This window comes from Pan paniscus, chromosome 9 (assembly GCF_029289425.2).
Source record: "Pan paniscus chromosome 9, NHGRI_mPanPan1-v2.0_pri, whole genome shotgun sequence".
Classification (NCBI taxonomy): domain Eukaryota; kingdom Metazoa; phylum Chordata; class Mammalia; order Primates; family Hominidae; genus Pan; species Pan paniscus.
This window is the reverse complement of record NC_073258.2, coordinates 20,670,058-20,682,879: the sequence shown is the minus strand read 5'-3', so window position 1 is coordinate 20,682,879 and position 12,822 is coordinate 20,670,058. Positions and strand designations below refer to the sequence as shown.

Genomic DNA, 12,822 nt, shown 5'->3' with positions numbered 1-12,822 from the left:
CTTGTAGTATCTACTTGCTTCTTCAGTTGTGGGAAGGGAGATACAGCAGAAAAAGTGTTTGGCACAATGCTGGTTTACAGCAGCCCTCAACCATCAGTGGTGCTATTATTTTCCACAAGAAGGTGAAGGGCCACATTGTTAAAGGTATCCAAGGCTCAAATATTTCAAGTGCAAGCTAGACATGAAATTCACAGCTATCTCTGTGAATCACCCTTGATTCCTTCACTCCCTGTGAGTTGGTCACATACACTGTAGAAATGCCGTTACTCAGGCCCTTCCTATTTACCAGGACTTCATTTTAATGTAGACGCTTTCCTGTGTGGTTTATTCAGAAAGTCTTCTAAATCTGTCCTAATTGCCAAGTTATTTAACCCCTGCCTAACCCCCCACCACCAGAAACCACCCCCATAAAAGCAACTTGCTTAAAATTTTCTCTCAAGTCTCCCATGCCTAGTAGGTAAGGTCTGAGTATTTTACTTTAGCATACAAGGCCATTCACAACCTGAATTAAAATGGTTTTCTGAGCCTTACTTGTCACTTCCAACTCTCCAATCTAACACATTTTTCCTGTTCTTCTAACATATTTCAGTCTTTCAAACCTTCTCACCATCATGCTCTTCCCTCAGTCTAGAAGAGATGACTTTCTTCTCTACCTCACAAAATCCTACTCAACCTTCAAGACTTAGCTAAAATGCTCTTTTAAATGAAGTCTTTCCTTCAGGCTTTATATATATATATATATATATATATATATATATATATATTTTTTTTTTTTTTTTTTTTTTTTTTTTTTTGAGACAGGGCTTTGTCTTACTGTCCAGGCTGTAGTGCAGTGGTGTGATCATAGCTCATTGCAGCCTCAATCTCCTGGGCTCATGCAATCCTCCCGCCTCGGCCTCCAGAGCAGCTGGAACTACAAGCACATACCACCACGCCCAGCTAACTTTTTTTACTTTTAGTAGAGATGAGGTTTTGCTATGTTGCCCAGGCTGGTCTTGAATTCCTGAGCTCAAGTGATCCTCTTGCCTTGGCCTCCCAAATTGCAGGATTACAGGTATGACTCACCATGCCCAGCTTACAACTTAATTTTCAACACAGCACTCAACAGAACGTTCTATTTCTTATGTCTGCCTTTCCCAATAGCCATTTTTTTTATTTCAATCATTTTTCTATTTGCCCCACTGTGGCAGTAACACATTTGAAAGTACTTTGTGAAAGTGTAAATTTTAAGGGATTATACCAGTACATATACTGATCTGAAAGAGAAATGGGAAGACTGAAGGCAGAAAATGATGTGGCTTCTTTCCCTTTACCAGTTCAAGGTCTTCATAAATTTTTCTTTTTTTTTCTGTAAAAAAAGAGATGGAGTCTCACTATGTTGCTCAGTCTGGACTTCTGAACTTCTGGGCTCAAGTGATCCTCCTACCTCAGCCTCCCAAGTAGCTGGAACTACAGGCATGTGCTACCATGCCTGGCTTAGATTCTGACCTTAGCAGTCATTATATAAAGGATAACCAGTTTGTAACATGGCCTAAAATAAAATGAATAGTTCTCAGGCAGCCCACCCAAGGAAATTCACACATAATGAGAAACCAGAGATATGTTAGAGTTAAAAGGGTAAGTATAAAAAGTTTTACTTTTTTTGTGTAATTTTTAATACAAGACATCTAAAGTCTTAAACATTAAGTTGATCCCATCAGGAACAAAATATGGCACGAAGTTCAGAAACAAGAACATCTTTTTTTTTTTTTTTTTGCACTTAGGCTTTTCAGTCACTATGCAATGATTATCGATTCGCCAAGGACAGTAACAGTCAAATACTAGAGAAAAGGAGATAGGAGAAACATCTTTTATTTCTTCTAAAGAGGTGAAAATAAGATTTTTTTAATATTTCTCACTCATAAGATTTTTAAACTCTTAAAAATGCAATATCTTCTTTTCAAAGCACATGCCATCTTAAGAAAATCTTAGCAATGTACATTTGCACTCAAAGAAAAACATGCAGCGCCATTGTCTTCTGACAAAATTCTGCATTAAAAAACCCTATGCGACTTTCTGCAAATATATTCCCTCTTTATTATTCAGGGACTCCAAACCACAAACATTCAGTGCAATATTTATTGTTTCTTATTTCCGTAGGAAACACAGAACCAGTGATGTCTTCTGACAACTGTTTCCTGATGGTTGAGCAACAGTCTCCCTTTGCTTTATTTTAAAGTACTCTTTTTAACTTGCTGATGTAAGGTATAATTGGAATTCATTAAAATTTGAGGATCCAATGGAGGGTGAAGAATGAAAGATGGAGGAGGAATACTTAAGGTCTACCCTGTGCCATAAACTTAGGAAAAAAATGTACACAGAAAAAAACGACAACCAAAAAACCTCAGATTTTATCAATGCACCCTTTAAAAAGTGTTTTTTTTTTTAATTTCTGAAAGCAGCTTAATGTGAATCAAAAGCAGTTCCTGAGCAACTGCAGTAAACAGTCTTTTAAAATATATATATGTACATACACATGTACATATATGTGTGTGTGTGTATATATATATATATATATATTTGCAACTTAGCTCATTTGGTTCTGTCTTAATTTACCTCCCCAGCATTTAGTCCCTTCTTTCCTTTCAGTCTCCAATGTGCAAGTACAATAGCATCAGCTCTGGGAGTTGGCGTGGAGCAGATGTTTCTTATCACTCCTGTGAGGTCATCTGCTTGTCTGTCAGGCCAGGTTTCCAGAGTTGCTGCAGGTCATAGTTCTCTCCATCTCACAAAACCTGTAAGCATCATGGCCACCTCACGTTTTCTTCATCAGACGCCGTGACTGCCATGTGTGGAGCTTGTTGTAGGCTGTCTGGAGCATCTCTTCTATGTGACTTACCAACTGAAAAACACAGCAAGACACTTAACAACTGGGCAAAAGCAGGGGAAGTTAATCCTTCCAACCCAAATCTGGCACATACTTCAGAGTGTAGTTTCGGAGCTCCTCTGTATTTCCCCAGTCAATGAGGTAATGTGCAAGCCCTCTGAGAAGGTGCTGTCAGACACATTTTGTGTGGAAAGGAAAGACAGAAAGTAGGGGGCAGTGAAAAGGCTGCAGTTGTAATGGCTGTCCTGTCATTAACCAATAATAGGACAATATGAAAGTCACAATTGTGCTCCAGGCCTCAATTCCTTCTGTCAAACGAGGGGTCTGAACTATATCTGTGATTTTCTAGATTTGAATACTGGTCAGCCAACTAAGGCCAGGATGGTAGTATAAACTTTATTTTATTTTATTTTATTTTATTTTTTGAGACAGAGTCTTGCTCTGTCACCCAGGCTGGAGTGCTATGGTGTGATTTTGGCTCATTGCAGCCTCCACCTCACAGGTCCAAGCAGTTCTCATGTCTCAGACTCCCGAGTAGCTAGGATTACAACCATGAGCCACACCTGGCTAATTTTTGTATTTTTAGTAGAGATGGGATTTCACCATGTTGGCCAGGCTGGTCTTGAACTCCTGGCCTCAAGTGATTCACCCACCTCAGCCTCCCAAAGTGCTGGGATTACAGGCCTGAGCCACCATGCCCGGCCAGGTTTTTTTTTTTTTTTTTTTAAATAGTGGAGATGGACTCTTGCTATGCTGCCCAGGCTGGTCTCGAACTCCTGGGCTCAAGCAATCTTCCTGCCTCAGCCTCTCAAAGTGCTGGGATTACAGGCATGAGCTGCTGTGCCCAGCCCCGTATATACATCTTGGCAGAACACTGGAAAAATGCCTTATTCTCCTGAAGATTCTGATTCAACAGGCCTGGGATGAGACCCAAGAATGTTTGATTTTCAAAAGCTCCTGCAGTTAATTCTGCATAATTTTGTGAAACAGTTTGCTATTTTTAGGGTTTTTCCAACTCCAGCATTTCAGGAGTTCAATACAACTCAGCAGATTACAGAACACCTAAATGGTTTCAATGCTTCACACAATGTGCTATGTCATGTCTTGGGTCAGGACTATAGATCTTTGAGTAGATTAAGAATTTTGCCCTCATCATGGACATAGCTAGAAGTCAACAGGATCATATGGAATCTTTTTTATTTTTTTGAGACATGGTCTCACTATGTTGCCCAGGCTGGAGTGCAGTGGCTATTCACAGGTGCAATTTTAGTTTACTATAGTCTCAAACTCCTGATTTCAAGTGATCCTCCTGCCTCAGTCTCTTGAGTAGCTGGGACTACATGTGCATACCACTGCATCTGGCTTATACTGACTTTTGAGGTAGAAGTCTCTGGAATATGTTTCCTTGGAGGTGGACAGTGTTTATGTGTTTAGAAGTAAAGTTTTGCCAAGTCTGGGAGGATGGAGATGGAGATCAGGAAGTCCTAAATTCCTTTGGCATGTCAATGTTTAGGTCTGAGGGGTACAGAGTTAAAAAAATTACCCTTACTGCCATACCTGTTTATCATTATGGGGGATAGGAATATTTAGCTCTGTCTGGAAACTATAAAAATTACTTATTCTGTTTGATGGGCAGCAGTATCTATATTATCAATTGGAAGACACGAACACCATATCCTTCTGCAAGGCTACGCATGGCCTCAGCATCCTTTTCTCTTTTTTTTGAGATGGAGTTTCACTCTTGTTGCCTAGGCTAGATGCAATGGCACTATCTCAGCTCACTGCAATCTCCGCCTCCCAGGTTCAAGCAATTCTCCTGTCTCAACTTCCCGAGTAGCTGGGATTAGGGGCACTCGCCACAACGCCTGGCTAATTTTTTGTATTTTTAGTAGAGACGGGGTTTCACTGTGTTGGCCAGGCTGGTCTCGAACTCTTGACCTCAGGTGATCCACCCACCTCAGCCTCCCAAAGTACTGGGATTACAGGTGTAAGCCACCATGCCTGGCCCTCAGCATCCTTTCCAACACAGCACTCCAAGCAGTTATAATCAATTGAGAAGGCACATGACCTGAAACCTATCTGCCATCCTTGCCCTGCTGTGAGAAGACACTCTAAGCTTCTATCTGATTATAAGTAATGCTGTTTTGTATTTTAAGAAAACCCACTTAGAATATTTAGGAAATAAATATGAAAAATCTTGCTGATGATTTTTCAGCTTTCAATTGTAAAACTCCCCTTTTATTTATCCTACTTATTGAATACTGAATCTTAAATTTGTAACTAGAGTCATGTGCCACATAATGTGCATATATGATGGCGGTCCCATCAGATTATAATAGAGCTGAGAAATTCCCATCATCTAGTGATGTCGTAACATCATACAGCAGCACATTATTCACTCGTTTGTAGGGATGCTGGTGTAAACGAACCTATTAAGTAGCCAGCTGTATAAAAGTATAGCATGTACAATTATGTATAGGACCTAATACTTGATAATGATAATGAATATGTTACTGGTTTATCTATTTACTGTATTTTAAAATCATTATTTACGGTGTACTCCTACTTATATATATTAAAAAGTTAACTGTAAAACAGCCTTACGCAGGTCCTTCAGGAGGTATTCCAGAAGAAGGTATTGTTTCACAGGAGATGACAGCTCCATGTGCATTACTGCCCCTGAAGACTTTTCAGTGGGACAAGATGTGGAGGTGGAAGACAGTGATAGTGATGATCCTGACTCTGTGTAGGCCTAGGCTAATGTGTGTTTGTGTCTTAGTTTTTAACAAAAGTTTAAAAAGAAAAAAAAAATTAAAAATAGAAAAAAGGCACCAGGCGTGGTGGCTCACGCCTGTAATCCCAGCACTTTGTGAGGCCGAGGTGGGTGGATCACGAGGTCAGGAGTTTGAGACCAACCTGGCCGACACAGTGAAACCCGGTCTCTACTAAAAATACAAAAATTAGCTGGCGTGGTGGTGGGTGCCTGTAATCCCAGCTACTCGGGAGGCTGAGGCGGGAGAATCGCTTGAACCCAGGAGGCAGAGGTTGCAATAAGCTGTGATCATGCCATTGCACTCCAGCCTGGGCGACAGAACTAGACTCCATCTCAAAAAAAAAAAAAAAAAAAAAAAAAAGAAAAAGAAAAAAATATATATATCTATACGGAGAGAGGGAGAGAGAGAGAAAGAGAGAGAGAAAGGCTTATAGAATAAGAATACAAAGAAAATACTTTTGTACAGCTATACAATGGGTGTTTTAGGTTAAGTGTTATTCCAAAGAATGAAAAACTTTAAAAATATTTAAAAGTTTATAAGGTAAAAATGTTATAGTAAGCTAAGGCTAATTTATTATTGAAGAAAAAAAGCTATATTGTAAATTTAATGTAGTCTAAGTGTACAGTGTTAGTAAACTCTGCAGTAGTGTACAGTAATGTCCTAGGCCTTCACATTCACTCACTGAGTCACCCAGAGCAACTTCTAGTCCTGCAGTCCTGCAGGCTCTATTTATGGTAAATGCCCTTTACAGGTGGACCACTTTTTATCTTTTATACTGAATTTTTACTGCAACTTTTCTATGTTTAGATACACACATACCATTGTGTTAAAACTGTTTACAGTATTTAGTACAGTACTATGCTGTACAGGTTTGTAGCCTAGGAGCAATAGGCTACACCATATAGCCTAGAAGTATAGTAGGCTATATAGCTAGGTTTTAAGTACACTCTGTGAGGTTCATACAACAAAACTGTCTGTCAATGAATTGTTTAGAACACATCCCTGTGGTTAAGCAACACGTGACTGTACTATTCTTCCCAAGGTACCTCTGGGAGGGCTTGTATAACTGCACATACAAATGATCTGATGTGGTTGCTCTAACCTTGTTTTAAATACAATGCTAAAAATGCTGGGCATAAAGTGACACTTCTCAATACCTCATCCACTGACCTTCCCCACTGTAAACAATCAGGGAAGCTGATGCCAAATAGAACCCAGGAACAGTTTTGCTTACTATGAGTAGTGGCAATTCTATCTTTCCTTACGCTGCTAGTTTTGTGCTTGCTACTCAGTTTTTCCAAATTAATAAATTAGTAATATGTATTTTTCAGAACATACACATAGATTGTAAAACTTTTTGAGACAGAGTCTCACTGCGTCACCCAGGCTGGAGTGCGGTGGCATGACCTCGGCTCACCGCAACCCCTGTCTCCCTGGTTCAAGCAATTCTCCTGTCTCAGCCTCCCGAGTAGCTGGGACTACAGGCATGCGCCACCATGCCAGGCTAATTTTTGTATTTTTAGTAGAGACAGGGTTTCGCCATGTTGGCCAGAACTGGTCTCGGAACTCCTGACCTCAAGTGATCAGCCTGCCTTGGCCTCCCAAAGTGCTGGGATTACAGGCATGAGCCACCGCACCCGGCCAGATTGTAAAACTTTTCTAAGGGAAAGCATGGAGATGGTTATCACAAATGCTTTGGTTAGTCATGACCTCTGGAGGGGAAGAGAGAGTGGTATGCAACTGGACAGGGGCACTCAGGGAATATCTATGGGTTATGGCAACATTCTACTAATTTTCCTGATTGGTAAGTAAACAGACAGTTATTTTATTATTTAAAAAATATGTATGCATTTTATATACTTCTGAATGCATGACACATTTCAATATTAAAAAATAGTACTTTGAGCAACAGAAAATAAAATATTGGCCGGGTGCAGTGGCTCATGCCTGTAATCCTAGCACTTTGGGAGGCCAAGGTGGGCTGATCACCTGAGGTCGAGTTTGAGACCAGCCTGGCCAACATGGTGAAACCCCGTCTCTACTAAAATACAAAAATTAGCTGGGCGTGGCAGCATGCGCTTGTAATCTCAGCTACTCAGAAGGCTGAGGCAGGAGAATCCCTTGAACCCAGGAGGTAGAGGTTGCAGTGAGCTGAGATGGAGCCACTGTACTCCAGCCTGGGCGACAGAGTGAGACTCCGTTTCAAAAAAAAAAAAAAAGAAAATTAAGTATCTACTCATTTACATGAAAGCAAAATCAATTTCATCATTTTACTACAAAGAGAAAGAAGATCAGGCAAAAATCAGATTGCTGCCTTACATTTGTGCTTAAATACTGTCTCCGAATCTTTTCTTGGAATGGACAGAGCTTCGTAACTTGGAATCGTTCCAAATTACTTTTCATTTTCACTACCTAAAAAAGATGAGAAACAATAAATTACAGAGAAATCTCAAGCTGTAGAGACCAACAGAAAAACAATCTTCTACATATGAAAGTTACTTTTCTTGTAGAATTTTTTTAAATGTAAAAATAAAATAAAAATATACCAATTATATCACATTGTTAACCCTTCAATGTGAGTATCTTTCAGTCATAAATACTCATTTGGCCAGACGTGGTGGCTCACGCCTGTAATCCCAGCACTTTGGGAGGCCGAGGTGGGCGGAACACAAGGACAAGAGATTGAGACCATCCTGGCTAACATGGTGAAACCCCGTCTCCGCTAAAAATACAAAAATTAGCTGGGCGTGGTGGCACACACCTGTAGTCCCAGCTACTCAGAAGGCTGAGGCAGGAAAATTGGTTGAACCCAGGAGGTGGAGGCTGCAGTGAACTGAGATCACACCACTGCACTCCAGCCTGCCGACAGAGTGAGACTCCATCTCAAAAAACAAAAACAACAAAAAACCCCAACTCATTTAAATAGTCACTCATTCATTTATTCATTCATTTAGAGACAGGGTCTCATTCTGTCACCCAGGCTGGAGTGCAGTGGCAACATCATGGCTCACTGCAGCTTTGACCTCTCTAGGCTCAGGTGATCACCTGAGCTACTTTTCTTAATTTTTGTAGAGACGGAGTTCTGCCATGTTGCCCAAGTTGGTCTCAAACTCCTGAGCTCAAGTGATCTGCCTGCCTCGGCCTCCCAAAGTGCCCGGTTTAGTGGCTCATGCCTGTAGTCCCAGCTACTAGAGAGGCTGAGGTGGGAGAATCACCTCAGCCCAGAAGGTAGCGGCTGCAGTGAGCCGAGATCACTCCACTGCACTCCAGCCTGGGTGACAGCGTGAGACCCTGTCTCAATAAATAAAATAAAATAAAATAATTATTGTCTTTCAACGTATGAATATACCAAATGCTTCTCTAACCAACCCCCTTCTGGTAGATATTTAGGCCATTTCCTCTATCTTAGAGAGTGGTAGACCATCTCTAGCTAAGTATTTGCATTCCTAATTATTTCCTAAATTTCTAAATGTTGAATTTCATTTGAAGTTTCATTTGAATGCTGAAGTAAAAGCATCTAAAAAAACACTAGCAGTGGAAGAAAGGACTCTTGGCTACTTGGTCAACATTGATCATTTTAAGATTTTTGTTCTTCTGCAAATTAGTAGGTGAAAAAAATATTCTTTTAAAAAATTTATTTATGTATTTTTTGGAGACAGAGTCTTGCTATGTTGTCCAGGCTGGTCTCCAACTCCTGGGCTCAAACAATTCTCCCGCCTCAGCCCCGCCAAAGTGTTGGGATTACAGGTGTGAGCCACCGTGCTTGGCCAAAATGTTCTTTTACTGTAGCTGTAATTTATCTGCATACTGGTAAGTGTGAGCATTTCCCCTTAATCTTCCTAGGCCACTCCATTCTTTAGTGAGTTGCTTGTAAAGTGTTTGCCTATTGTGCTTAATGAGGTCTTTATCTTTTACTTAATCATGGTTTATGAAAGCAATTTACAGTATTACTATTAATGTTACATTTTTCATTTGTCACCTGTCCTTTAATTGGTTAAAGGGGTTTTAGTGTTAAAAAGCTAGTGCTATATTTGTTGTCAGTTCTTATTTTGGATTTTGTTATCCCTGAAAAACGTATCAAATGTAAATAACTTTATTGATGTAATTTATTTTGGGTCTCTATTCACAGTGGCTTGGAGGTAGATACAAGTTTTAAGTTGTATGATTATTAGTTATGGAACTCGTCTGGATCTCAGTTTCCAAATCTATAAAATGGGTACCAATAGCTACTCCATAAAGATGCTGTGAGGTTTACATGAAACGATGTATGCAAAAGAGTTATCCCAGTGTCTGTCACATGGTAAGACTTAATAAAACTTTCCAATTTCAAAACTTCTTGTAAGTCACTACCACAATTATCTGGCTGTCTTCAGAACTGGTTCTAACCTTTTCTTCTAGGAATGGCGTATTAACAGGAAAGCAGGACCAGAAATGTCGTAGAAGTTCTCCAACAGCTACATATAAGTGTTTCAATTCAGATTGAATATCATTTGGCACCATCTCTGCAAAAGAAGAACGAGGCCCATAGGTTAAGAGCTATTTTAACATATACAGTCTCGAAAAAAATGACCACTCAGAGAATAAACTTGAACATGTACTCTTTGTCAATGCCAAACCAGGATGTGCTATTTTCAGATAAGTTAGTAATTTTGTGGCTGAGAGATCATAAAATTTAAAAGCTCTTGGGATTTCAAAGAAACTTTCAGGTTTCCCCTTTATTCTAAGAGGTAGGGGAGAAGAAAGGAGCTTTTACTATGATATTAGAGAAACTAGCAATGTACCACTATTTGTAATAGTAAGACGGTTCTGAAACCTAAGATCTTGTTTAGATGTGTTTCAGAATCTGAATGTATAAAAACAAATCTACAAAATAGAAATCCCAGGATTATTCCAAGGAAAAACCAATAAAAGTTCAGCACTCCTCCCAGCTTGCTTTTTAAAGCTGATTTAGGCAGAAAGTAGTAGAAGATGGCCCGGCACATACGGTTTATGGCTTGCTGTGTTCCTCCCTGCATAAGTGCCCCTCCAGGTGACAGTGCTGTGATGGTACTACTGGCAGCACTACTTGAGAGAACCTGAAAAAAATGAAGATGCATTAAAACTGGTTTTCCTCCCTTTTTTTTTTTGCCACCTTTCTTTCTTAACATTTTAGTTTTAGAGCAGAAGATGAAGTGCTTTTCCTTTTGTTTAAATACTACATCATTTACAGTGGTCAAAGTGAACTATTTTCCTTGAGGGCAGAAACACAATCCGTGTAGAAAGAAGATACCTACAAATTTCCCAGGCATGCCAGGCAAGTCCACAGGGACCTCAAAACTCCCAAGGTTTTGCCTAGTTAAAGCCCTTTCTTAAGTACCAACTCAATTTAACATGAGAACTCTTACCACTGAAGGTAAAATTGAGTTTAAGGAAAGAAAACAGGTAAAACAACATGTTAACCTGTATCCTTTGTTTCCGTTAAATTTATTTTTCTAAGAAACAAAATCTTGTTATGTTGCCCAGGCTGAACTTGAACTCCTGGGCTCAAGCAATCCTCCTCCCTCAGCCTCCTGAGTAGCTGGGACAGACTACAGGTGTGTACTCCGCACCTGGCTTTGCTAACATATACCCTTGATAACAGATTGGGGGAAAAAAAAAATAAAGAGCAGAAATTTATTAACTGTCATTTAATTTTCAAGGAAGTGAATAAATATAGCCAAAAGGGGGAAAAATATACTTCCCACTGTATCAACATCAACATTTAGGAAAAAATTGACCTATCTATTCGATGAGTGCCTATCAAGTGCCAGGTACTGTAGGGAGGCACTGCTATAGGGAGGAACAAATAACTTGTGAAACAGCAAGTGCAGGGTTATCATCTCTAAGATTTTCCAATGAAGTTTTTATGAGTAGAAATCCATCCATGTATAGATTGGATGAAAACATTTTTTCAACTTAGTGTAAAAGTACAGTATGGGACAACCATGAGTGAAGGGGACATTGGAGCTCACTTTATTCCTATTTTCCTTTTGTCAGATACCAGCCTGGGCAATATGGTGAAACCCTGTCTCTACAAAAAATACAAAAAAATTAGTTGGGCATGGTGGTGCATGCCTGTAGTCCTAGCTACTTGGGAGGCTGAGATGAGAAGATCATTTGAGCCTGGGGAAGTTGAGGCTGCAGTGAGCTGAGATGGTGTCACTGCACTCCAGCCTGGGCAACAAAGCAAGACCCTGACTGCAAAAAAAACAAAAACAAAAACAAAGATTGATTACAGTGTAAAAAAATTACATGGGGAGAGCTGGGCATGGTGGCTTACAATTATAATCCTAGTGACTCAGGAGGCTGAGGTGGGAGCATCGCCTGAGCCCAGGAGTTCAAGGTTGCAGTAAGCTATGATAGTGCTACTGCACTCCAGTCTGGGTGACAGAAACCTCACCTCTAAATCAAACAAACACCACCACCCCCAAGACAAAAGGCCCAAGGGCCAGATACTGGACAACTATAGTCTACATTGAAAGAATTGGTCAAATAATCCCAGGTTGGTTATGTGTGCATTTATGTACACATATGTATTTTCTAGCTTTCTGCTGAAGGGACAATGACACCCCAATGTATACCTAGTGCCCAGATTTTTTTTTTTTTTTTTTTTTTTTGAGACAGAGTCTCACTCTATTACCCAGGCTGGAGTGCAGTGGTGCGATCTCGACTCACTGCAACCTCCGCCTCCCAGGCTCAAGCAATTCTTCTGCCTCAGCCTCCCGAGTAGCTGAGACTACAGGTACACACCACCATACCCAGTTAATTTTTGTATTTTTGGTAGAGACGGGGTTTTGCCATGTTGGCCAGGGTGGTCTAGAGCTCTCAAGTGATCTGCGTGCCTTGGCCTCCCAAAGTGCTGGGACTATAGGCGTGAGTCACTGTGCCCGGTCCCAGATCTTGGTTCCTACCTTGATCCACTCAGTGCTAAAAAGAAAATTCCACGTCTGGGACAGAGCAGATATAAGATAAGCCTGGAACATCTATCTTACTATACCATTAAGTAAGGAGGGGCTAAGAATGATGGGGATATTGTCAGAAAGACACAGGAGAGCCTGTGTGAAGGGTGTAGGAAGGGTTTGACTATAAAGGGGCATGGGTAGACTTTCTGGGGTGACAGAACCGGTTTTTTAAAATCTTGATTTTGTTGGTGGCTACACAACA

The 12,822-nt window shown here is 40.3% G+C and overlaps 1 protein-coding gene across 9 annotated transcripts in view; it reads right to left on the bottom strand.

The window, feature by feature from the left end:
- Positions 1–1,603: 1,603 nt before the first annotated feature.
- GTF2H1 (general transcription factor IIH subunit 1) overlaps positions 1,604–12,822 on the bottom strand; it is a 44,679-nt gene continuing 33,460 nt past the window's right edge. For all 9 annotated transcript variants that reach the window (XM_014346715.5, XM_063608123.1, XM_055094225.2 and 6 more), the window contains 4 exons: positions 10,625–10,715; positions 10,027–10,142; positions 7,960–8,052; positions 1,604–2,881 (listed from right to left, as the gene is read on the bottom strand). In XM_014346715.5, the coding sequence (XP_014202201.1) occupies positions 2,795–2,881; positions 7,960–8,052; positions 10,027–10,142; positions 10,625–10,715 (387 nt within the window). In that variant the 3' untranslated portion in view covers positions 1,604–2,794. The remainder of the gene's footprint in view (positions 2,882–7,959; positions 8,053–10,026; positions 10,143–10,624; positions 10,716–12,822) is intronic.